Here is a 23228-nt window from a genome sequence, read left to right on the forward strand (position 1 = left end):
ATTTTTTGCTAGGTGCGGGTGGTGCTGAATTGTGGAGAGGGATGGGTGGTGCTGAATTGTGCAGAGGGATGGGTGGTGCTGAATTGTGCAGAGGGATGGGTGGTGCTGAATTGTGCAGAGGGATGGGTGGTGCTGAATTGTGCAGAGGGATGGGTGGTGCTGAATTGTGCAGAGGGATGGGTGGTGCAGAGGGATGGGTGGTGCAGAGGGATGGGTGGTGCAGAGGGATGGGTGGTGCAGAGGGATGGGTGGTGCAGAGGGATGGGTGGTGCAGAGGGATGGGTGGTGCAGAGGGATGGGTGGTGCAGAGGGATGGGTGGTGCTGCGTTGTGCAGAGGGATGGGTGGTGCAGAGGGATGGGTGGTGCTGCGTTGTGCAGAGGGATGGGTGGTGCAGAGGGATGGGTGGTGCTGCGTTGTGCAGAGGGATGGGTGGTGCAGAGGGATGGGTGGTGCTGCGTTGTGCAGAGGGATGGGTGGTGCAGAGGGATGGGTGGTGCAGAGGGATGGGTGGTGCAGAGGGATGGGTGGTGCAGAGGGATGGGTGGTGCAGAGGGATGGGTGGTGCTGCGTTGTGCAGAGGGATGGGTGGTGCAGAGGGATGGGTGGTGCTGCGTTGTGCAGGAGGGATGGGTGGTGCTGCGTTGTGCAGGAGGGATGGGTGGTGCTGCGTTGTGCAGGAGGGATGGGTGGTGCTGCGTTGTGCAGGAGGGATGGGTGGTGCTGCGTTGTGCAGGAGGGATGGGTGGTGCTGCGTTGTGCAGGAGGGATGGGTGGTGCTGCGTTGTGCAGGAGGGATGGGTGGTGCTGCGTTGTGCAGGAGGGATGGGTGGTGCTGCGTTGTGCAGGAGGGATGGGTGGTGCTGCGTTGTGCAGGAGGGATGGGTGGTGCTGCGTTGTGCAGGAGGGATGGGTGGTGCTGCGTTGTGCAGGAGGGATGGGTGGTGCTGCGTTGTGCAGGAGGGATGGGTGGTGCTAGGCGTGGGTGGTGCTGCGTTGTGCAGGAGGGATGGGTGGTGCTGCGTTGTGCAGGAGGGATGGGTGGTGCTGCGTTGTGCAGGAGGGATGGGTGGTGCTAGGCGTGGGTGGTGCTGCGTTGTGCAGGAGGGATGGGTGGTGCTGCGTTGTGCAGGAGGGATGGGTGGTGCTGCGTTGTGCAGGAGGGATGGGTGGTGCTGCGTTGTGCAGGAGGGATGGGTGGTGCTGCGATGTGCAGGAGGGATGGGTGGTGCTGCGTTGTGCAGGAGGGATGGGTGGTGCTGCGTTGTGCAGGAGGGATGGGTGGTGCTGCGTTGTGCAGGAGGGATGGGTGGTGCTGCGTTGTGCAGGAGGGATGGGTGGTGCTGCGTTGTGCAGGAGGGATGGGTGGTGCTGCGTTGTGCAGGAGGGATGGGTGGTGCTGCGTTGTGCAGGAGGGATGGGTGGTGCTGCGTTGTGCAGGAGGGATGGGTGGTGCTGCGTTGTGCAGGAGGGATGGGTGGTGCTGCGTTGTGCAGGAGGGATGGGTGGTGCTGCGTTGTGCAGGAGGGATGGGTGGTGCTGCGTTGTGCAGGAGGGATGGGTGGTGCTGCGTTGTGCAGGAGGGATGGGTGGTGCTGCGTTGTGCAGAGGGATGGGTGGTGCTGCGTGGTGGGGGGGGGGGGGGGGTGGTGCCGCGTTGTGGGGGGGGGGGGGGGCCGGTGCTGCATTGTGGGGGGGGATGGGTGGTGCTGCGTTGTGGGGGGGGGGATGGGTGGTGCTGCGTTGTGGGGGGGGGGTGGGTGGTGCTGCGTTGCGGTAATGAAGATGATTGATTTGCAATGCATTGTGAAAATGAATGAGGATGAGAGTTACATTGTGAAGAGGATCTCCACAATGTAACTCTGATATGCACCCAGTCATCCTCATCTTCTCAATGCCAGCCTCAGCCAGGTTTCACTTTAAAAAGACATAAAATTAAGTCTGCAGGTATCTATCTGCATGCACCTTATAGGCTAGGTTCATGCCGATGAGATGACCAGCAAATCATTGAACACGTGTAATAGGAGCAGCCAGCAGGCTCCCCCTCAGCAGGAAAGGAAGACAGAGCTAGTGCTGTCCAGTGTCCACGATCTCCTGCTGGGGGATGTTACCATGTCAGGTGGAAGCTGATTTTTTCTCTATTACAGCATGCCGAGGGAGGGGAGGGGCGGGGCAGTACGAGGAATGGCAGTGAAATCTCTCCTTGGCTTCTCTATAGTGGCTGTGCGGGCGGAGGATTCAAGAATACATTGCTTCAAGAGCACTGGTCAGTACTGCAAGTCAGGTGGCAGAGAAACAATCATTGGCCCTTTACAAGTATCTGCCACCTGACTTGCAGTACTGATCAGTGCTCTTGAAGCAATATATTTTTGATTCATACACCCGCACGGCCACTATAGAGAAGCTAGGGAGAGATTTCACTGGCATTCATCGTACCGCCCCGCCCCTCCCCTCCCTCGGCGTGCTGTATTAGAGAAACAATCATTGGCACTTTACAAGTATCTAATACAGCACGCCGAGGGAGGGACAGGGCGGGGCGGTACGATGAATGCCAGTGAAATCTCTCCTTAGCTTGCAATTGTTTATCCAATACAGCGCGCCAAGGGAGGGGGCGGAGCGGGGGCGGGGCGGGGGCGCTACGATGCAAGGCCAGTAAAATCTTTCCTTGACTTCAATAGTGGGCGTGCGGATGGAGGATTCAGGGACACACGCTGCTAGAGCACTTGTCAGTACTGCAGGGGGCAGGCGGCCATGCCAGCCGTTTTTTTGTAATGGACGCGAATGCCGCGAATCGGACGATTTTTTTACAATAATCGGCCGATGCCGATTTAATAAAAACGCCCAAATATCGGCCGACCGATATATCGGTCGACCTCTATATGCAACATCAAGAAAGTGACTGGTCCATATCATTGAATCCCAGTTAAACAGTGATGCGATTAAAACAGTATAATAAAATGGGTAAAGGATAAGTCACAGGCCTGTGACTTCTAGATCAGGGGTCTCCAAACATTCTAAACAAAGGGCCGGTTTATTGTCCTTCTTCAGACTCTTGGAGGGCCGGACCTTGGCCAGCGGGAGTGGAAATTTTCCTGGCATCATCGTTAGTAAACATCTGGTATTAGGGGGAGGAATTGCTGGTATCCTAGGGAATAATAGTGCTCTATTAGTTGTGTCAGTGGGAGAAATGGTGCTCCATTGTTGGTGTCAGATGACATAATAGTGTCTCATATCAGTGGGAGGGATAGTGCCCCAAAAGCCGGAAAAAGGCAAGCAAAGGGCTGCATCAGGCCCTCGGGCCGCAGTTTGGAGACCACTGTTCTAAATGATAGTGGGAGCTGCAGAGGGTCTCTGAAGAGAGATGTGTTCCTCAGAAAATACAGTGGTTGAATATCAACATATCATAGATGGATGGTTGCTCGCTATTCTCCGCCACTCCAAAGATCACAAACCATTGTAATGTTATGCCCATAACAATACAACAGTATCCATCTATTTTGTTTCCTACCTTGTTGCCAAACCCTGTGTGTTGAATGCATTATTGTATGCCTAAAGCTCCTGAAGCAGCATATATATACGCGCAACATGTAGAGCCAGGCTACTACCAAAAATGACCAACTCCCACCAAGACTGAAAGAACAATCATTTGTTATTGCAACAAGAATACTGTAATAATTCAGGATCCTTTCTTGGTGTATGAGTTGTGTGCAGTATCAGTATCTAGGCAAACCTTACTTTGCAAAGTTTTTTAGTCATTGTCTGTCTGAATGTATTTCATTTTTAATAAAAAAAAAAATTAATTCCAACATTGTGTACCTCAGTGCCTATACACTCAAAGTACCATTTCTTTACCATTATCTCCAATTTAAGGGACAAGGCACATGTTTAGTCTATTTTTGTTAACATATCACCATTCTGTGGCGATACCTTGAATCAAATCTTTCAATATTCATGAACAAAGTCTCTCAGTGCTGACAACCGATGCAAAACTATCAATATTTTGCGCTGGCTGATCAACTCTGTATGGTCAAATCAAACTTGAAATTGAAAGGGAAGTTATGGCTATTTTATTTGCAGATTAAATTGTTCTGATAAAATCCCATATGGATCAAATAAAACATATATTATTATAATACAGGATTTATATAGCGCCAACAGTTTTCACATTGAAGCATGCATTTAAAGCTTTGGCTAGGCAGACAGTTTATTGGAACAAAACTCCAACTCCTTTTTCTGGTAGCCAACCATCTTTTAGTTCATGTATAATTAAAATGTACCTTCATCCAGATAAGAATCTGTTAAACTTCCTCCCAGCTTCTTAATGACATGAATTGCTTCCAAATTGCCAGAGCCTTTAAGTCTCAAAACAGCTTCCACAGCCAGTTTAGCAAAGTGGTCCTTGTGGTGTGTGAGCAGCTTAGAAGACAGGGTTGTCCTGGAAATGTTTAAAAGATCGGCCCGAAACTTCTCTTCATCATTTCTATGAAAGACAATCAAACAAGAATTACTTATTACAAAATTAGATGCGTTTGAAGATGTATACTGCAAAAATTAAAGGCCACGTTCACCTTTAGGATCATGTTACACCCATTGAGAGTGTACCATGCTCTTAGTGACCCACCTCCCAACTTTGTGACAGTAGGCGGGGGATCTCCTTCCTGCACCCACTGTCAATTTGAAAACAGCACGGCCACATGATTCAGTTTCCTGTAAATTAGAATATAATAAACTTTCAGCTCTCAATGAACTGTAAGGGTGCTAGTGAGCACTCTCACGTGCCATCGATTCTGTCATTCAGTAACTGCCTACCAGTATCAGAGGTACAGGCAGACAGCTTGCCAAGTGTGTGCAGCACCCACCATCTGATTGTGGGTTCAATGCTTTGTGTAAAAAAAAATAAAAAAAATTACTTGTAACCTATTTTTTTTTTAGAAAGGGTTAACTTATGCTCTAAAGCAGATCGAAAGAGAATATATATATCTATATCTATATCACCTCCTTACTTTCAGTATGGGCGGGCACTACGCTAAAGTTAGTGGGGAATGGGAGAGCTATTTTGCTCCCATTCATAATTTGTTAAATTTGGGCTGCTGTCATTATTGGGCGACAGTTGGCGCTAGAGGGGTTCGGGCAGATCCACTTTTCCCCAGCAGCCAATTAGAGGAGTTCTCCCTCGCGGGGCATGCTGGGGGAGAGTATATCTGTGGCAGACGCCATTTTTGTTGGTTCTTCGCGGGTTCCAGAAGCGGCACCCACCTTTAGGGTGTGCGCATCCAACGGACCCCGGCGATATGGCCTACCAGGCCAGGGTCGCATGCTACACGGAGCTCCATGTTGCTGAAAGGGGCCCCAGCTCTATTGAAGAGATCCCAAGCTATGTGCTGAACGGTGGGGGATCGGCTCAAGGAGATCCCAGAGGCAGGTTATCTGAGGGGCTTGGACGAACCATCGGGGATCTGGTGACCGGGACATTGACAGGTATACTTCAACTGTCACTCTGTGACCCTAATCTAATTTACTGGGAGGATTCGCTCAATCCATTTAGCTCATCCAAGTACTAGGCCTGTGGCAGAGGTCCCTAGAGCCAGGCCTGTTCCTCCCAGCAACCTCAAAGTGGCGCTTCTGCTGCCAGGCTCGTGGCAGGAGTCTGTAAAGAGGCACTTCACCCACTCTGGCTAGAGTGGCGACGAACTGTATCTACTACTACTACTGAGAGCAGGATTGCTCTTTTCATATCCAGGCCTGATAGTGCAAAGTTCTCTATTGCTTCATCAACCTTTTCTCTCTAACTCATGTTGATGTTGGGCCGAGAATAAAGCATTTAGAAAACCTTCATTCATTGTCTGGGCATATAAAAATGAAAAAACGGCCATTATAATTAGGAGGGAAAATTACCACACAAGAAAATATTATTGAGAAACAGAGAGCTTTTCTTTAAAGCAGAACTTCACCCTAAAAAGGGAAAGTTCTGCTTGAAGGCCTCCTCACCACAATTTTTTGGGCCAGGGGGAGTGATCTACTGTGTTCTAGGACACGTCACAGAAGACTACGGGACAATACCCAATGAGCAGCGCAGTTCACGCAGGTGCCCACAGTTAAGATGCTGACGCCGTGGAACAAAGGCGGTCCCTGGTGCCCCCTTGGGTGAACACAGCGCTGGATCCTGGTGTCCATCTATTAAAAATCAGCAGCTACAGTTTTTGTAGCTGCTGACTTTTTATTTTCAGAGAAACGATTAGAGCTACTCAAAGTGTTCAATGTATTAAAGAGATCACCATTTACTATTATGCACCATTTGCGAATGAATGTTTAGAGCTGAGCATACTCAAAATAAGGAACACATTTAAAATTGCTCCATGAAATGACTCAAATATTTAAAAATTCCCACTAAAGAAGTGAAAACCATCTCTATGCGCACAACAAAAGGATGGTCAAGAAGCTATCCATCAGCCGCTTTCTCTTCCTTACAATGGTGCTGCTGGAATGCAAAGAATTCATCATTTCAGTTTTCATTAACTGTCATTTGGTCATTCTTGGTTAAAGGAAAAGAGGCCCCAATGGCATCACTACACGCATACAAAGCTCAAAATATATACAGTATGGTATAAATATTGAGCCAATGCAAACTAACCCATGATCTACTGCTGCTTTCAGAAGGGCTTCTCTGGCAACCTGTGTAGCTTGTCTCCATCCTGATATAATAGTCTGAGGGTGAAGCTTCCTGGCAACCAACAATTCAGCTTCCTGAAAAAAAAAGAAAAAAAGAAAGTTTAGTTGAAAGCCTTTTTTTTACCATCTGCAATGTATGAGAAAGCTTACACAACAAAGTGTTTTCCTTTGTATTTTTCTGTGTGCCAGAAACTAACAACTAATGTATGAAGACAAGTACAGTCCATAGGTTTCCTAAATATCTTTGGACAAGATGTTTGCAGTGAAACATCAATAGAACCGGTGGAGGGTGTAAAGAACGCATTACGCATTGTATATCAAACATGCCATCGTTGGCAAAGTTGTCCTTTACACAGTAACTAAAATATTACCAACGTATTTTTATCCTGTCACGTGAAATCAAAAACATACTGATGGATCACCATGACTAGAGAAAACCATAAAGGACCAATGCACAGCAAGTCAGTGAAGCAGCCAGTGCAGAATTTAACGCTTTCGCTGCCAGGCCCTGCACTCCACTTATAAAGTTCCGGTTGGGGCTCGGTGGCCAGACCATTTTTTCAATTTTTTTCCCCATTCGTTCCTTACAGCTTTCAGTGTTTCGAACAAACGCAAACATTTCTCTAAAAATCTTGAGATTTTCATTTTTCCCACTTACAGCTTTCAGAGTTTGTAAAAGACATTTTCTGAAAGCACCTGACCAGCAGAATAAAAAGAAAGTGCTACCAATTTTTACAGCCCCACGATATTTGCAAAAAATGTTTATCAAAAGCAATATTTTTGCCAAGAATACACTAAAATCATTATTAGCCGATATCAACACGGCAAGTTTTACAAAATTACTGCTAAATATAAAAACGTTTAAACTGTATAGAGTTCCAGAAAAAATCTGGGAGTTTTTCTGCTCTGCATATGCAGAGTGGACACAGACCTGTCTTATGCCTGCTCCGCTCATTTTGGCCCACGACCAGTTACCAAGTCGCTTAAGTGGCACTCGTTCTTCAAAAGGTTGGTACCCCTGTCCTAAACAAACTCACCAGAGCTTGATGCTGGCAAGAGTAAAAACCAGCCAAATGCACATAGGAATCACAGAAGGAAACCTGCAGCTTCTTACTTTCAACTGAGAAAGACACCTCTGTTAGGTACTCTCATATGAAGGAAAGAAAGGAAGCTTCTATAGCGAAAAAACTTCTAAAATGTATTTGTTCGTTAAAACCAAGTAATGTACTCACATTTCTGTGTCTCCACTGACGCAAGTATAACAGCAAGATATTATTACCAAGTCACCTCCGGTCAAAAACCAAGCCACGTGGGCCAACTCAGCACACATGATGTTGTCAGGTCTTAGCACCGACCTATGCGTTTAGTCATCTGACATCCACCAGGGGCAGTAGGAGAAATTCATGATGAAACACATAGGGTAGGGCTAGGACGTGACATCACCATGCATGCCAAGTTCACGCTCGTGGCTTGGTTTTCGGTAATACCATCTTGCTATTATACTTGTGTCAGTGGAAACACACAGAAAAGGTAGTACATTACATTAAGCACTTCAGCCCTGGAAGGATTTACCCCTTCCTGACCAGGCAATTTTTTGCGATACGGCACTGCTTTACTTTTACTGACAATCACGTGGTCGTGCGACAGTGTACCCAAAAACAATAAAAAATTCCCCCCCCCCCCCCCAACAAAAAGAGCTTTCTTTTGGTGGCATTTGATCACCTCTGCGGTTTTTATTTTTTTTTGCTTTGAACAAAAAAAAGGAGCGACAATTTTGAAAAAAAAAAATTACAAATACCAAATAAAAAAAAAAAAGTTTAAAAATCTAATTTTCTCATCAATTTAGGGTAATTTGTAGTGCCTTTTTTTTTTTTTTTACCAAATGTATGTTGACTGGTTTGCGCAAAATTATAGTGTCTACAAAATAGGGGATAGATTTATGGCGTTTTTATTATTTATTTCTTTTATGGTGATGGCGGTGATCAGCAATTTTTAGCCGACTGCAAAATTGTGGCAGAGATTTGACACCTGACATTTTTGAACCAGTGAAATTACAGCGACCAATGACACTGGCAAGGATGAGGTTATCAGGGCCGATCAAAGGGTTAACCGTGTTCCCTCAGTGTGCTTACCAACTATGGGGTATGGGCTGCTTGGGGCAACACACAGATCCGTCTTCCTGCATATCAAAAAGACATGATCTCAGTGTAATCCCCTGTCAGAACAGAGATCTGCCTTATTTACACAGAAAGATACCCGTGCTGTCCATGCGGGGAACGATTACAGGAGGCCGGGGGTCATTCAGTCCGCTGTGCCCGTTGATTGGCTCCACATGCCCACAGAACGCTGTGTACGAGCCGGACACACACCTATGACGATTTGCGCAGCCAAGCCAACCTGCCGCAGTATAACTGCGGTGACTGGTCGGCATGCGGTTAACAAATACATTTTAGACATTTTTACACTATGGAAGCTTCCTTTGTTCTGGTTTCCTTATTCATTATACTTCCAATGCTGCCCATTCACATGAATGCAGTGCAGCTGGAATGTAACATTGGGAAAGGCTCCTGTGCTTTTTTGGTGCGATGCAGTGCAATCCTGCGGTCAATAGACATCCTAAATCGCATCGATGCGTTTTTGTGTGCAATTTGTGCTGGTTGGTAGGATCAGGCACATGCTAGCATCCGGACCACCAGTGATTAATCCCTGCTGTCAGCAGCAGGGATGAGTCATCGATTGTCAAGGACTGGGCACCCACCAGCATCCTTACAAGAATGAGTCATCCCTGCTGTCAGCGGGGGGAATTTCCTGCTGACAGCAGAATGTAAAAACAAGAGTCAACATAAATTGTGTAAAAAACAGCGTGCGGGTCCCCCACCAATTCATACAAGGTCCTTCAAGTCTGGTATGGCTTTTGAAGGGGACTCCACAGCGGAAAAAAACAAACAAAAAAGCATGCCCTCCTTTCCCCAAATCCATGCCAGACCCATATCCAAGCATGCAGCCAACAGGCCAGGAAAGAAGGGGTGGGGGGCAAGCGAGGTCCCCCTTCCCTGGCAAAGCACCTTGTTCCAAAGTTAGCTGGCCCTGTGGTTGTGAGAGTGTGGGGGGCAGTTTATTTATGTAAATCTATCAATCATGAGAACGCCTGTTGCTGACCCGCACAAAAAAAAAAAAAAACTTGCTGCCCACCAAACTTTATAAGTCAAAAACAAATAAAAACACAGGACAGTGACTTTTTTTGGTGAATGAGAAGAGCCCCCTTGTCCTCATTTATGGTTCTGGAGGAGGGGGGGGGGGGTGTACAATAGGTACCCGCTCGTCCCCATCCTTTCTTGGCCTGCATGCTCAGATGAGGGTTTGGTATTGATTTGGGGGAACCCATCACTATTTATTTTGCCGTGGGGTTTCCTTAAAAATTCATGTCAGACCTGAAGGGCCAGGGTAGGGATTGGAGGCGGGACCTGCACACCATTTATTTACAAGACAAAAAATGTCAGCTCGTTGGTTTACATTATGCTGTCAGCAGGAAACTGCCTGGCGACAGCAGGCATGACTCGTTAAGGAGTCTGCACGCTAGCGTCCTAACAACTCGCGACTCAACCCTGTTGGCTGACATTAGGGACAGAGTGAGAGTAGTAAAAAAACGCATTATAAAAAGTATCACAAATGCACCAAGTCGCACTACAAAAATCGCATTGAAGATTTGATCAAAATTACCTTAGTGTTTTAGTTATATATAGTGGACTTTGTTTTAAAAAACATTACAGGAGAAGCATAGCCAAATTTGAGGAGGGAGAAGAGCAGAGAGCTGTGACCGACAGCCTACAGCTCTCTGCTCACGGAGCTGTGAACAGCGTTTGATCACTCGGTTCTCAGTGTAGTGCCGCCGGGGGACAGATGCAGCATCTGACCCATGCTGCATCCACCTAGGTAAGTATGATGGAGGGGGGGCGAACACCTTTACTTCTAAGGTTCACTCTGTTACTATTAAACCGCTATCATTTAAACGCATATTTACAAGTGGGTTCGTCACCCAATGGATCCCTATAATCTTGGAAGAGCACATAGGTGTTAAAAAAAAAAAAACACACATGCCATATGCACTAAAAGCAAAACAATCTTAGCATCCTCTTACTCTAAGAAGTTCAGCAGCCAACACTGTCACTGATGTTGTTCCATCACCTACTTCATCATCCTGGACTTTAGACATGTCTAAAATAAAATGGAGTAAAAGTGAGTCAAAGTAGAGAGAGATGGTTTCAGAAAGGATTTGCATTAAAACCAATAAAATGTATCTTACCAACCAACACCTGGGCTGCAGGATTGTCAATTCCAATAGACTTCAGAATGGTTGCCCCATCATTGGTTACAGTAACAATGCTGTCCCTACCACCACCGAGAAGAATCTTGTCCTGGAATGATGATAGCAATGATGGGCACATGAAATCAATATTGTATGATCTACAAAAAGGTCTAATGTTTGACACAAAAAAGCACCCATGAGCTGTATGACAATTACCCTATTACATTAGAAAGTTAAGCATAATCCCTCAATGTAGTCACACACTGCATGGCGCAATTTTTTTTTAAATATATATATATTATATAGGGAAGGGCAGCACTTGGAGAGCGTAGCTCCACCCACTTCCCAAGAAACACTGCAGCCAAACGCCTTCAAATTCAGCCCCTTCCACTATGCCATCAGTTGTTACCGGAGAACCCCTCCGACATGCTGGAAAACAGAAAACCCAACACCACAACAATCATAATAAACAAAACCAGTAATGATCAACAGTGTAATAGCTTCTGTCCTGAAAGGCAGTTACCAGTAAAGCCAAGATTTTCTCCCCTCGCCTTCCAGGACAACACCTGGAGATAACCGAGAACTTACCCTAGTGCTAGACCCTAGTGCTGAGGCGCCTCAGAAGACATTGATGACGAAACACGTAAGGTGGAGTCACGCACTTACGTTACATCTGGGTAACGCTACCTGAAACGCAGTTGGAGCGCAGGCTGCAGTTTCCAGCTTTGGCGATCGTGAAGTGCCCAGCTGATTTTAACTGTATATAGGACTTGGCATTAGGAAGTAGCCGAGCTTTGCATTTTTATTTTTATCTTTCATTTTTATTTTTTGTCCATTTGTTCTTGGCCATTATTTGTCCTTTTTGGATGCACTATCCTTTTGTAGAATTGATGGTGTCAGCCGTAATAAAAATCAATTTTGGACTACCCCAATGGAGCCATATTTTTTTTCTCTGAGGAAAATGAACACATGCTGGTGCTGACTTTCTGGAAGTCTTCCTTTTACACGTAACCGGCCTGACGAGTGGAGAAATAAAGCAGTGAAGCCCCGGGAAATTTTACCTACATGCCGTATACCCCTGGATGGGGTTGCTGGAGCTGGTGAGTGGGAGCACCGTAACCACTGCAAGATCACCTGCTGTGTCATAGAAACACTTTTCACTGCAAGAGCCTGCACCAATTTAAATTCTGATCAATGGAACCTCAATATTGACGTTGATGGGACATCACAATTGTGACAGACTTTCTTTCACTACTTTCCTTACTTGCGATTATTTTTTTTATTTTTTCACTTCTAATTGATATCATGGTTGTGTCTTTTTTTATGGTAGTTACCCATTAACAATCATATCCTATGTAAAACCATAAGTTACATATCAGATGACCTAACAGGAAGTGATTGCTGATACAAGCTACAGGAAGTGATGTCATCGGAAAATCTGTTCAGAGATACAAAACTGACAAGATTCTAAATATCATGTGAAGGAGGCCGTTTTACCAGTTACTCTCCGATTGGCCTTGTTTTTTTACCTCTGTTGAGTCATTCTAGATACGCATTTACCATCCATTTTGGTCACCACCATCTGGAGTCCTTGTCGTTTTGAGAGCTGCAGCATTGGATTGGTCCCATCAGATTTGCATATGCCTGATTGACCCTTACGAACGTATGTTCCTCAGGGTTCAATTTATCCGCTAAGCCTCTCTTCAGTTGGTGACGGCTTCCTCTCTTTCTTTGGCTTTTTCACGATTGAATCAAGGGAGCAACCCTCACTCATTGCTTTAATGGCCCATCACTCCTTTATTTTACAGAGATTATATTTGTATAGATATTTTGTCACATATACTCACCCACATGTATATTTAATTTAGTTTAGTGTATTCATCATTGGTTGCACTTCAGCGCTACATTTACATGTTTTGCATAAGTTACATATTGATTAATAGATTGCCGCACATATGGGTTATTATATAGTATTGCACATCAAGTCCTAAATAGCAGGGCTGCTATTATTTGGATCCTTTATTATTACCACTGAGCAAGGGTACAGGTTTATTTTTATTTATTATTTTTATTATAATATATACACTATTTCGAGATACCATATTGGGTATAGGTATCTACTAACACGGATGTTTTGCACATTTGATATTTTATATAGTCAACACGAGATCCCTGTGAGGGTCCCCTCTTCCCTTGATTGGAGGGGTAGGCAGCGCCATCACCCCCTTTTTCACTTCCTTATATTCTTGTAGCATCCCCTTTGGGGGGGACTCTATTCGGGGGGGCAGCAGCCTTTGTTCACTCCTTTCCCAAGCGCAGGATATATTATTTATTTTCATATATTTAACATTATTTTTATTTTAATTGGCATAACAACTTGCTCATACATTTTGTTCAGCGTCTTTCGGTTTAATACTTTGTTCTATGGCATCTATTAAAAGTTTAAGTAACCCCCCCCCCCCCCCTATCGTTTTCAGCCAAGGAAGCTGCCATCTTTGCCTAGGTTTAATCTACAATTGCCATGATGCTGCGACATGTGATCAGTTATGACATAAGCCATTGGATGGTTTGACAGTTTGGTTGAGAGCACAATCAATGGGAGTGTTACATGTCCGGCACGTGCCAAAAATGTTTACTTCCGCTTTAAATACTTGTTTTGTTGCCCATCACAGTCTGATTGCTTAGGTTTCAGGTGCACATTGGCAAAAAGGAAAAATGTGTTACTGCTACCATGCAACAAGAAATTTAGAATCCTTGATAGGTGCTCAAAGATGCAAAGCCATGTTTCTTAGGGTGCTAGTGAACTCACAACATGTAACTGGTATTATAAAATGTTTAAGCTCAACACTTACCATGCCTTTTGGTCCCAGTGTGCTCTTTACCAAATCTCCAATAGCAATAGCTCCAACAAAAGAAGACTAAAAATACAAAACATGTTCAGTTAACTTTGCAACCTAACCACCAAAGAGAAAAAAAAAATCATGCAGGTGAAGGAAAATTAACTGCTTTTGAATACAGAAAAGGCAGCTATCCACGTAAATGTGTTGGGTTCTTTTTTTGTATAGTGAAGCTTAATAAAACAAATATAGGTACATGTCGTTCATAATCAGAATATGCATAAGTTACAATATAAGTGTATCAGGCAAAAAAAAAAAAAAAAAGCACTGTAGGACACTAGGCTTCATCTGCTAGAGGCAGCTTAGTTGCCCCGTTTCCTTTCTCCCCCACCCTTTCTAGCAATCTTTGATCAACTGCTGTTAGAGTGACAGAATAGATTCTCTAGAATATCCTTTTAGGGCTCTTTCACACGGAGCAGATCCGTATTGATCCGCTCCGTTAGCCCGTTTGGCTCAGCGGGGATTCCTCCGTTAATCCCCACTGAGCTGTCGGCGGGCAGGGCGGTCCCCGCACACTGTGCAGAGACCGCCCTGTCTCTCCTCCGCTCTCCCCTATGGGGAATCGGATGAATACGGACCGTGTGTCCGTATTCATCCGATCCGTTCCGCCGGACGGAAGAAAAATTGGGTTTTCTTCCGTCCGCAAAAGCAGATCTTTGCGGACGCGGATGGTTGCGGACATTAGCGGATGCATCATCCGCTAACATCTGCAATCCCATAGGGATACATTACAAGTCCGAAAACGGACTTGTAATAAACGGACCGTTTGTCCGTGCGTGTGAAAGGGCCCTTAGTCTCACCAGCTCAGATATAAAGCCCATGCAGTTCCCGGCTTTGTGTGCGGGTTCGGCTGGGACGGTCTTGTTTGGACTGAGTGGACAGCTTTCGAGATATCTAACCTGAGGCCAATCGGTCGATTGCGTCCCCTTGTGAGTTGCACTGTCCCCCAGGGAGACAGTGTCCATCACAGGGTATGTACTCCTCCCTTTTAGCTTCAGGACATGCATGATGTATACCACCTCACCCCAGGGAGGCTAGGAGCAGGTTATGGGTACCTCCATCACCCTCTGCTACTCTGTGCTGTGTCTGCTGTGGTATTTAATGACTGATGCTACAGACTCCATGTCACTTCTACACTAGATGTCAGACTTTTTCCCCTTGGACTGCTTGCACTTGCAAGTACAGTACTTCAGGTGGGAGCTCTGGTGGCCTTTAAAGCTGCAATGACTGATTAACACCACACCCAGTGTTATTCTCTGACAGTATGGCCACTCTGAATTGCAGCGTGGAGGGAACATAACCATGTTCTTTCACCTCTCCTGCAGCATATGGCAAATGGCCAAGTCTGCTGGGGCTCTTCCCCCCCCCCCCCCATCTGTGGCAGCACCCTTTGTTGCAGCACCCTTTGTTGCTATTTTCTGCATAGTGCTGAGGAACCAAGTGACTTACGACTGAGTCAACTAAAGGGGTCAACTCCACCTTTGAGTAGCCTCTAGGGACTGACACTTTAAACCAAATGGTCCTTCTGCAGTATGACCCTAATTCACTTTCTGACACTAAGGCAGATGTGTAAAACGAATATAGTTTCAGGGACTCACCTTTATTGTTAGAGAGCTTGTTCAAACTGCCTGCAGACTAAAGGCTCCAGCTTTGTCCTGCTGAGCGGTGGCGAGGGAGCACACATCTCAGCGATTCCGTTTTTAGTTCCTAACTTTATTTGAAGTATCACACTTTGAGATTTCATTCATGTCTCTGCACAGAAAGCTTGGTGTGCTGCACTGCTATGAGGTGACCTGCAATGCTTCCCTGTGCACTGCAAAAAAAATTCTACATTTTACTGCAGCTCACTGCACCTCTAAGCTGCCTTGCAGTGTGAACAGGGCACATAGAAAACAATAGTTTTCTATGTATCCTAGTGGTCATTGGTGTTTTCTCCAGTGCCAAAAAGGGCATTTTGCAAATTTGTGGAATTCCCAATTCTTTAACTAAAGGTAACATGCTATAAAAGTTAAAAATCACTTTAAATACAGCATAGTTATCTAAAATGGACCAAAAGAAAACATACAAAATCATTTTCAATAAAAGCCAACAAGGTGTTTGTGTGGTGTATTGTAATACTTACTAAACGGGCTGTTTCTGCCCTTTCTTCATCAGCTCCAGCTCTAAAAATGTTCATCGGTGCTAGCGAAAGGGAAGCCTGCATTTGCAAAGTATTAAAAGAAATACAAAATTTAAGGAAAAAGGTCCTCACTGTCAGAAAGACACATAAGTGAATATAGCAATATAATTAAAGTATACCAAAATCTAAAACGTAACAACTTTCACAACATTATATAAATATATACACCAAGTGGTCCAAAAATTTTATAAAACGTATCACATTTTGATTTGCTACTTTAAATAAACCCTTTAAAGGCCCGAAAAGTCCAAGCTAATAGTGCTAAACATTGTGGTTTCTGTATGTTCACATTTTACTATTTAAAACCGATTTCTGTGTAGTTATGGTGCCCAAATTAAAACTAAACCCCTCCCATAAGCCGGCCCCACATGGATCAAATTTGGCCTGCTCAGCAGTGACCAAAATGAATTCCAATCCATGTATGGACAGGGAGGTTGTACAGAAGTGAGGTTAGCTGCATGAAAACAGCAAAGTGCGAATATGCCCCAAAACTCTATTCACACCTCTTAGGCCCCTTTCAGACGGGGCAATGGAGGTGCGGTGACGGTATAGTGGTGCGATTTTTAGCGTCGCTATACTGCTGTATTTACCACGATATTCACCCGCTAGCGGTGCGGTTTTAACCCCCGCTAGCAGCCGAAAAAGGGTTAATACCGTGGTGGTTTCCCATTGATTTTAATGGGGAGGAGCAGTAAACATCACGCTCCTATACCGCACCAAAGATGCGGCTAGCAGGACTTTTGGAGCGGTCCTGCTAGCGCACCACTTCAGTGTGAAAGCCTTCGGGCTTTCACACTGAAGCCTGCAGGGCACGATTTTTTCAGGCGTTATAGCAGCGCTATTTTTAGCGCTAAACCGCCTGAAAAACTTGTCAGTGTGAAAGGGACCTTAGGCTCCATGCACACTGGGCTTAAAAAATTGCCAGTTCATATAGAGTGTTTTTTGTACAGAGTTTAAACGAGTTTGGGGGAGTTTTGCGTTTTTTTTTCTATCAGAAAGCTCCAATCGGAAACACAAGCCAGAAGGTTTTTTTCTCTGCCTCTAAACGTTGAGCTCAAAATATGCCTGTAATCGTCCTAATGTGCATAGACACATAGGATAACATTAAGCTGCTTCTACAGGCAGAACACAAAACTCCTGTAGTAGCAGTGATTTTTAAGCCAGTGGGCATGGAGCATAAATCTTTCAATTGTTGTGGTGCATTTTTCATTTGTTTTGCAGTACAATGTATTTCTATAGAAACTGCATACAAACACACACACAGGCAGCATGTTTTTTTTTTTTCTTTCAAAAACATGCTGCAGGATAACAGTTATGAAGCGTGTCTAAGGGCGAGCACTTAAATGCTAGGTTCTGTTCTGCGTCCACTGCCTGCGAGTCAACTCTTTTCACTACACTCCTACATATCTACCAAATGTGATCGTATGACTTGGCCCAATGTCTCCATCCTGGTGGCTGGAGAAGGTGGCGTTTGGCAGATAATGAAAGCACACACCAACAATCAAATTTTTTTTACCACAAAAAGGCTAATTTTTACACAGTCAAACTTTGGCTGCTATCTGCTTGCTTAGCAGGGGATCTATCCGCTGATCCCCGCAGAGCAGGTGGATGACAGGATTGTGTCTACACTGATTATGCAGAGCAGACATAAATACAGCCCACTCTCCACTATGGGGGCGGGGGGGCAGATGTAAACGGAGTGAACACTTTTTTAGGCTCTGTTTACACTTATGCAGACACTTTAATGCGGGTTTTACACATGACATATGCTACAATAGGTAGCACATTCATTTGAACCGACTGCCTAGCATACTAAATATCACACCAAACTCATGCTTACATATTTTTATGCTGTGCATTCCGGTGCACTAACCTGCATGTGCCTTACTGAGGTGCCATTAAAGTTATTCTGCAGGTTTATTTATTTTTAAACAAACATGTTTTACTTACCTGCTCTGTGCAATGATTTTGCACAGGGCAGCCCTAATCCTCTTCTTTTTGGGTCCCCCACCAGTGGTCCTGGTCCCTGCCCCTGCTGAGTGCCCCCACAGCAAAACTCTCCCCTGAGCCAGGCTCCTGTGAACGGACATTGTCAGTTCACACATGGCATTGCTCCATCCTGCCCCCCAGTCATTGGCTGTGATTGATAGCAGCAGGAGCCAATTGCTCCCGCTGCTGTGTGAGCCAAAGAGGAGAGAGAGACCCGCATGCACATAATTGGATCAAGATGGGGCTCAGGTAAGTAAAAAGGGGGCAGCAAAGGAGCAGCACCCAGGTGTTATTTTTTTGTTTTTTAAACACCTTAAGGCAAGATTCACACCTATTCATTTTTTGTGTGCTTTTTGCATTTTTCAGATTTGCACTACAGAACATGTTCCATAGGAAACCATGTCAAATGGACTGTAGTGCAAAGCTGCAAAGAGCACTAAAAATGCATAGGTGTGAATCCAGCCTAAAAGAAGTTTGGCATTTTCTTTTAAAGCATCATACTTACCTAGGTGGATTCAGCAGGTCCAATGTTTAATTTGTCCCCCCGCTGTCTCTAAAACTGAGCAAAAACTGCTGATGGCTCAATTCTCAGTGCTCCGTGAGCAGAGAGCCAATGACTGTCAGTCACCGGCACTCTGCTCCCTGGGCTCAGTGGAACACCGGGCTGTGGAGGGGGTGGGAGCGGCTGGCTCAGGCTCCCAGGGGAATCCTGAGCATATGGTAGCGATCTTTCCCCAGCTTGGAGCGGCTCTGTGACTTTAGCCTGCTGTCTGCTAAAAACATGTCACAGTAGTGGAGAACAAACTGCACACTCTTGTAATCCAAAAAAGAAGTACAACCAAACAAGCTTGTGGTCACACCGAAGACACAATGCTTCTCGGCAAAATGTATCCTCCACGTTGCCTTCAGCAGGTGGTAGTGCGAGCAAACATGACCCATTCAAGCGGCTCTGTAGCAAAATCGCAGTAAAAAGGCACACGTTTCACATGAGTTTTATGTGCATTTCTGGGTTGCCTGCACCTGTGAAAAATGGTCAAGTGACAAAATAATACACCAAAACCGGTGTGTGTTTTTACTGCGATTTACATAGTAAGGCTGAAAAAAGGACAAAAGTCTACCCAGTTCAACGTGTGTGTGTGTGTGTCAGTGTCTAATGATTTCCCATATCCCTGTATGTTGTGTCCTTTAAGATGTATATCTAAAGCCTAGTACACACGATCTGATGTTTTGCAGACAAAATGTCAGACTTTTGTGTGAATGGGGGTTGTCGGCAAACAAACACGAACGTAGTGACGTACTACATAAAATATCAGCTTTCAAGCGCCACCCTTTGGACACCTTCTGCTAATATCGTATTTGGTGAGCACCGATTCCGAGCATGCCTGTTTGTACTTAGGACTTTTGTCTGACGGTCTTGTGTACACGCGATAGAAAAATCTGACAGACCGCAGTCCACGGAAAATTTATAAGCCTACCATCCAACATTTGTCAGCGGAAAATCTGACAATTGTCTGATGGAGCGTACAAACGGTCGGATTTTAGGCAGTCTGTCATCACACAATTCCCATCAGAAAATCTGATCATGTGTACAAGGCTAAAGAGTCTTTTAATAATATCCATACTCCGCGCAGCCACCACCAATTGTGGGAGAGAGTTCAACATCCTTATTGTCCCGACAGTGAGGAACCTCCCACACAGTTTAAGGTTAAACCGCTTCTCCTCCAGTCTCATTGTGTGCCCCCCTGTCCCACACTCCGTGAGACTGAATCGTTTATTTCCTATGCTGGGATTCCTATTGAGATATTTGTAGATTGCTGTCATGTCCTCTCTTTAAAGGGGAGGTTCACCCTAAAAACAACTTTCTAGTATTACATTGGCCCCCCACATTACAATACAATTGTGCCTATTATGTTTTTTTTGTATGCTGTACATACCTTAGGAACAGCTAATTCACCCGTGGCTTCCGGGTTGCAAGTCCCGCGGGAGTGGGCATTCCTAACATGCTGGTGATTGACGTGATGACAAAAAACTAGCTCCCCCCAGTCGCGTAAGCTGCGTCATGATTGGCGGAAGGAGCCGAACGGCGAGTCGGCGCTATACTGCGCACCGCAATTCGGCTCCTTTCAGCAATCGTAATTCAGCTTATGCGACGGGGGGGAGCTCGTTTTTTGTCATCACGTCAATCACCAGCATGTTAGGAACGCCTACTCCCGCGATATCCGCAAACCGGAAGCCGCGGGTGAATTAGCTGTACGAAGGTATGTACAGCATAAAAAAAAAAACATAATAGGCATAATTGTATTGTAATGTGGGGGGCCAATGTAATACTAGAAAGTCGTTTTTAGGGTGAACCTCCCCTTTAAAGCGTCTCATCTCCAGCAAAAATAAGACCCCTTTCACACTGAAGCGTTTTTACAGCATTTTAGCGTTAAAAATTGGGCTATTAAAACGCTCTCCATGCATCTCAATGGACCCTTTCACACTGAGTCCTGCAAGCAGCATATTTGGAGCAGCTTTTGAGCGCTAAAAAAAAAAAAAAAACGCTCCAAAAACACCCCTCTCCATTGAAATGAAAGCACTGTAAAAACACCTTGCCCTTTCACACCGAGGCGCTGCAAAAACAATCTAAAACGTTAGGGTCTTAGCGGTGCTTTACCAGTGTTTTTCAGGCGTCAGGAGTGTGAAAGGGCTCTAAAAGCACTCTGTCTTTTACATTGGGATTGCAGATGAGGCTTCTTTCAGGCGCTTTACAGTCTTTTTTTAATGCCAAAGCGCCTGAAAAACGCTTGAATAATGCCCCAGTGTGAAAGGGGCCTAAATGTAGCATTTGCAGTCATACCTCGTAATTGAGGTCCCCTTATTAGTTTTGTTGCCCTTCTTTGGACTCTCTCCAGCACATCCCCTCTGAGGACTGGTGACCAGAACTGGACAGAATACTGCAGATTTGGTCTAACCAGAGCTTTATAAAGTGGCAGGATTATAGTTTTATCTCTGGAGTATATCCCTTTTTTATGCATGCTAATATTCTGCCTACTTTGGTAGCTGCAGCTCGGCACTGCATGCTATTGCACGGTCTGGCATTAGATCCTTCTCCATCCTTGGTTCTCCCCCTGGTGAGTGGTTTGTGTTTATGTTTTTTGCCCCCAAGTGCATTACTTTAGCTTTCGCCACATGAAACCTCATTTGCCTGCCCACTCCTTTATCTTAGTCGGGTCATTCTGCAAAATTTCTACCTCCTGAATTCCATGGGGAGCTGCCGTTTTCAAAACCGCACCAAAGATGCAGAACTTTTCAAAAAACGCACAGCACAGTGGTGTGAAAAAGCCCATAGGATTTAAAGGGAAACATTTTTCTTGCAAGGTAAAAACATCAGTGTGAAAGGGGACTAAAGTGATACTATAGATCGGGGAAAAGCAATTAGCGGACCTCCAGCTGTTGCAGAACTACAAATCCCATGAGGCATAGAAAGACTCTTAAAGCCACGAGCATGACATCCAGAGGCATGATGGGACTTGTAGTTTTGCAACAGCTGGAGGTTCAAGAATTGCATATCCCTGCTATAGATTCTGGGGTCCTACAGCGGCTCCCCGCATCAGATAACCCCCTCTGAGAAGCTCTCTCCCAAGGGGGTTACCTTGCGGGCGCGCTCCCCTGTCCAGCATTTGGCGTTAATAGCCACCGAATGCAGGACTCGGCGCCGACCCCGTCATTCTATTTTATTGACAGCAGCCGGAGCCAATGGCTGCACGGCTATCAATCTATCCAACGAAGAGCAGAGAACGCGTGAAGAGAGCGACTGCGGGATCGCGCCCATGGAAAAAAGGGCTCAAGTAAAACGGAGGGGGGACACACTGCATAAGACATGAAGGTTTACAACCCCTTAAAGCGGGAGTTCACCTATAAAAAAATTTTTAACCTTAGATTGATGCTCATTTTGTCTAGGGGAATCGGCTAGTTGTTTTAAAATCGAAGCAGTACCTACCGTTGTAGAGAGCGATCTTCTCCGCCGCTTCCGGGTATGGTCTTCGGGAGCGGGCGTTCCTATTTTGATTGACAGGCTTCCGACAGGCTTCCGACGATCGCATCCATCGCGTCACGAGTAGCCGAAAGAAGCCGAACGTCGGTGCGGCTCTATAATGCGCCTGCGCACCGACGTTCGGCTACTTTTCGGAAAATCGTGACGCAATGTATGCGACCGTCGGAAGCCTGTCAATCAAAATAGGAACGCCCAGTCCCGAAGACCATACCCGGAAGCGGCGGAGAAGATGCATCTCGTAAACGGTAAGTACAGCTTCGATTTTAAAACAACTAGCCAATTCCCCTAGACAAAATGAGCATCAATCTAAGGTTAAAAAATGTTAGTTCGGGGTGAACCTCCACTTTAAGTTTGTTAAAACAGGGACAGGTGTTCTAACGCCTCTGAAAAGCTCTCAGAATGTGGATCCCTTTTCAGAGGCACATCTAAACTGAGCCTTAGGGTAAAAGGCCAGAGGTTCGGCATGCCAGCCTCACAACTTGTATTTAGAGATGGAGCTCAGCAATGGCCGTCTCTATATTCCTTTATGAAAAGGCTTACATTGGGACACTGTAGTAAAATCCCGGCCTTGTGTATTAGTTGTGTCAGAAGCTATATAGACACATTAGTAGCAGTCTCAGCGCTGGGCCTGGGAAGGTGCATGGCTCTGCAGCCCTGTAATAGAAGTGACATGTGTACGCCTCATGGCCGTCCCTCACACACAATACAATGTACGGGAGAGCCCTGAGCCGCCCGCCCTCCGCTGAGACACAAAGATAACACCTCAGGATAACAAGCGAGCCCACTCACCATGGTAGAACTATTAGACACACAATGGAGGAGAACACGCCGCTACTTCACACACCGGCCTGACACGGGAAGTGACGCAGTAAACGGCCGAGGGGAGGGCACAGAACACACGAGAATGGGCTGTGGCTCGCTTTGGCGTCCATGTTTGATGTGGGAAAACCAATATAAGAAAACCGAACATGTTCACTGTAATGCAGAGAGCGGAAAACTGATTATCTACATTACGTTAACAGTATAAAGAAAATAAAGATAAGCGTGGCTTTTTAATCGATATAAGTGTGAGGATTGTGCAATTGCCAATTTCCAATATGGTTGACGAGGGCGCTTGTATGAACTGCGCTGGAGAGAAGTAAAGAGGTGTATC

The 23228-nt window shown here is 45.5% G+C and overlaps 1 protein-coding gene across 1 annotated transcript in view; it reads right to left on the reverse strand.

Annotated features, from left to right (window-relative positions):
• CCT2 (chaperonin containing TCP1 subunit 2) overlaps positions 1–22971 on the reverse strand; it is a 34770-nt gene extending 11799 nt beyond the window's left edge. Inside the window, exons 1-7 of the mRNA XM_040344020.1 lie at positions 22865–22971; positions 15994–16068; positions 13827–13892; positions 10972–11083; positions 10807–10883; positions 6631–6743; positions 4277–4479 (exon numbers count right to left, since the gene is read on the reverse strand). Coding sequence (XP_040199954.1) covers positions 4277–4479; positions 6631–6743; positions 10807–10883; positions 10972–11083; positions 13827–13892; positions 15994–16068; positions 22865–22867 — 649 coding nt within the window. The 5' untranslated portion in view covers positions 22868–22971. The remainder of the gene's footprint in view (positions 1–4276; positions 4480–6630; positions 6744–10806; positions 10884–10971; positions 11084–13826; positions 13893–15993; positions 16069–22864) is intronic.
• Positions 22972–23228: the final 257 nt, after the last annotated feature.

The sequence above is a fragment of the Rana temporaria genome, chromosome 3, assembly GCF_905171775.1.
Source record: "Rana temporaria chromosome 3, aRanTem1.1, whole genome shotgun sequence".
In the NCBI taxonomy this organism is placed as follows: Eukaryota; Metazoa; Chordata; class Amphibia; order Anura; family Ranidae; genus Rana; species Rana temporaria.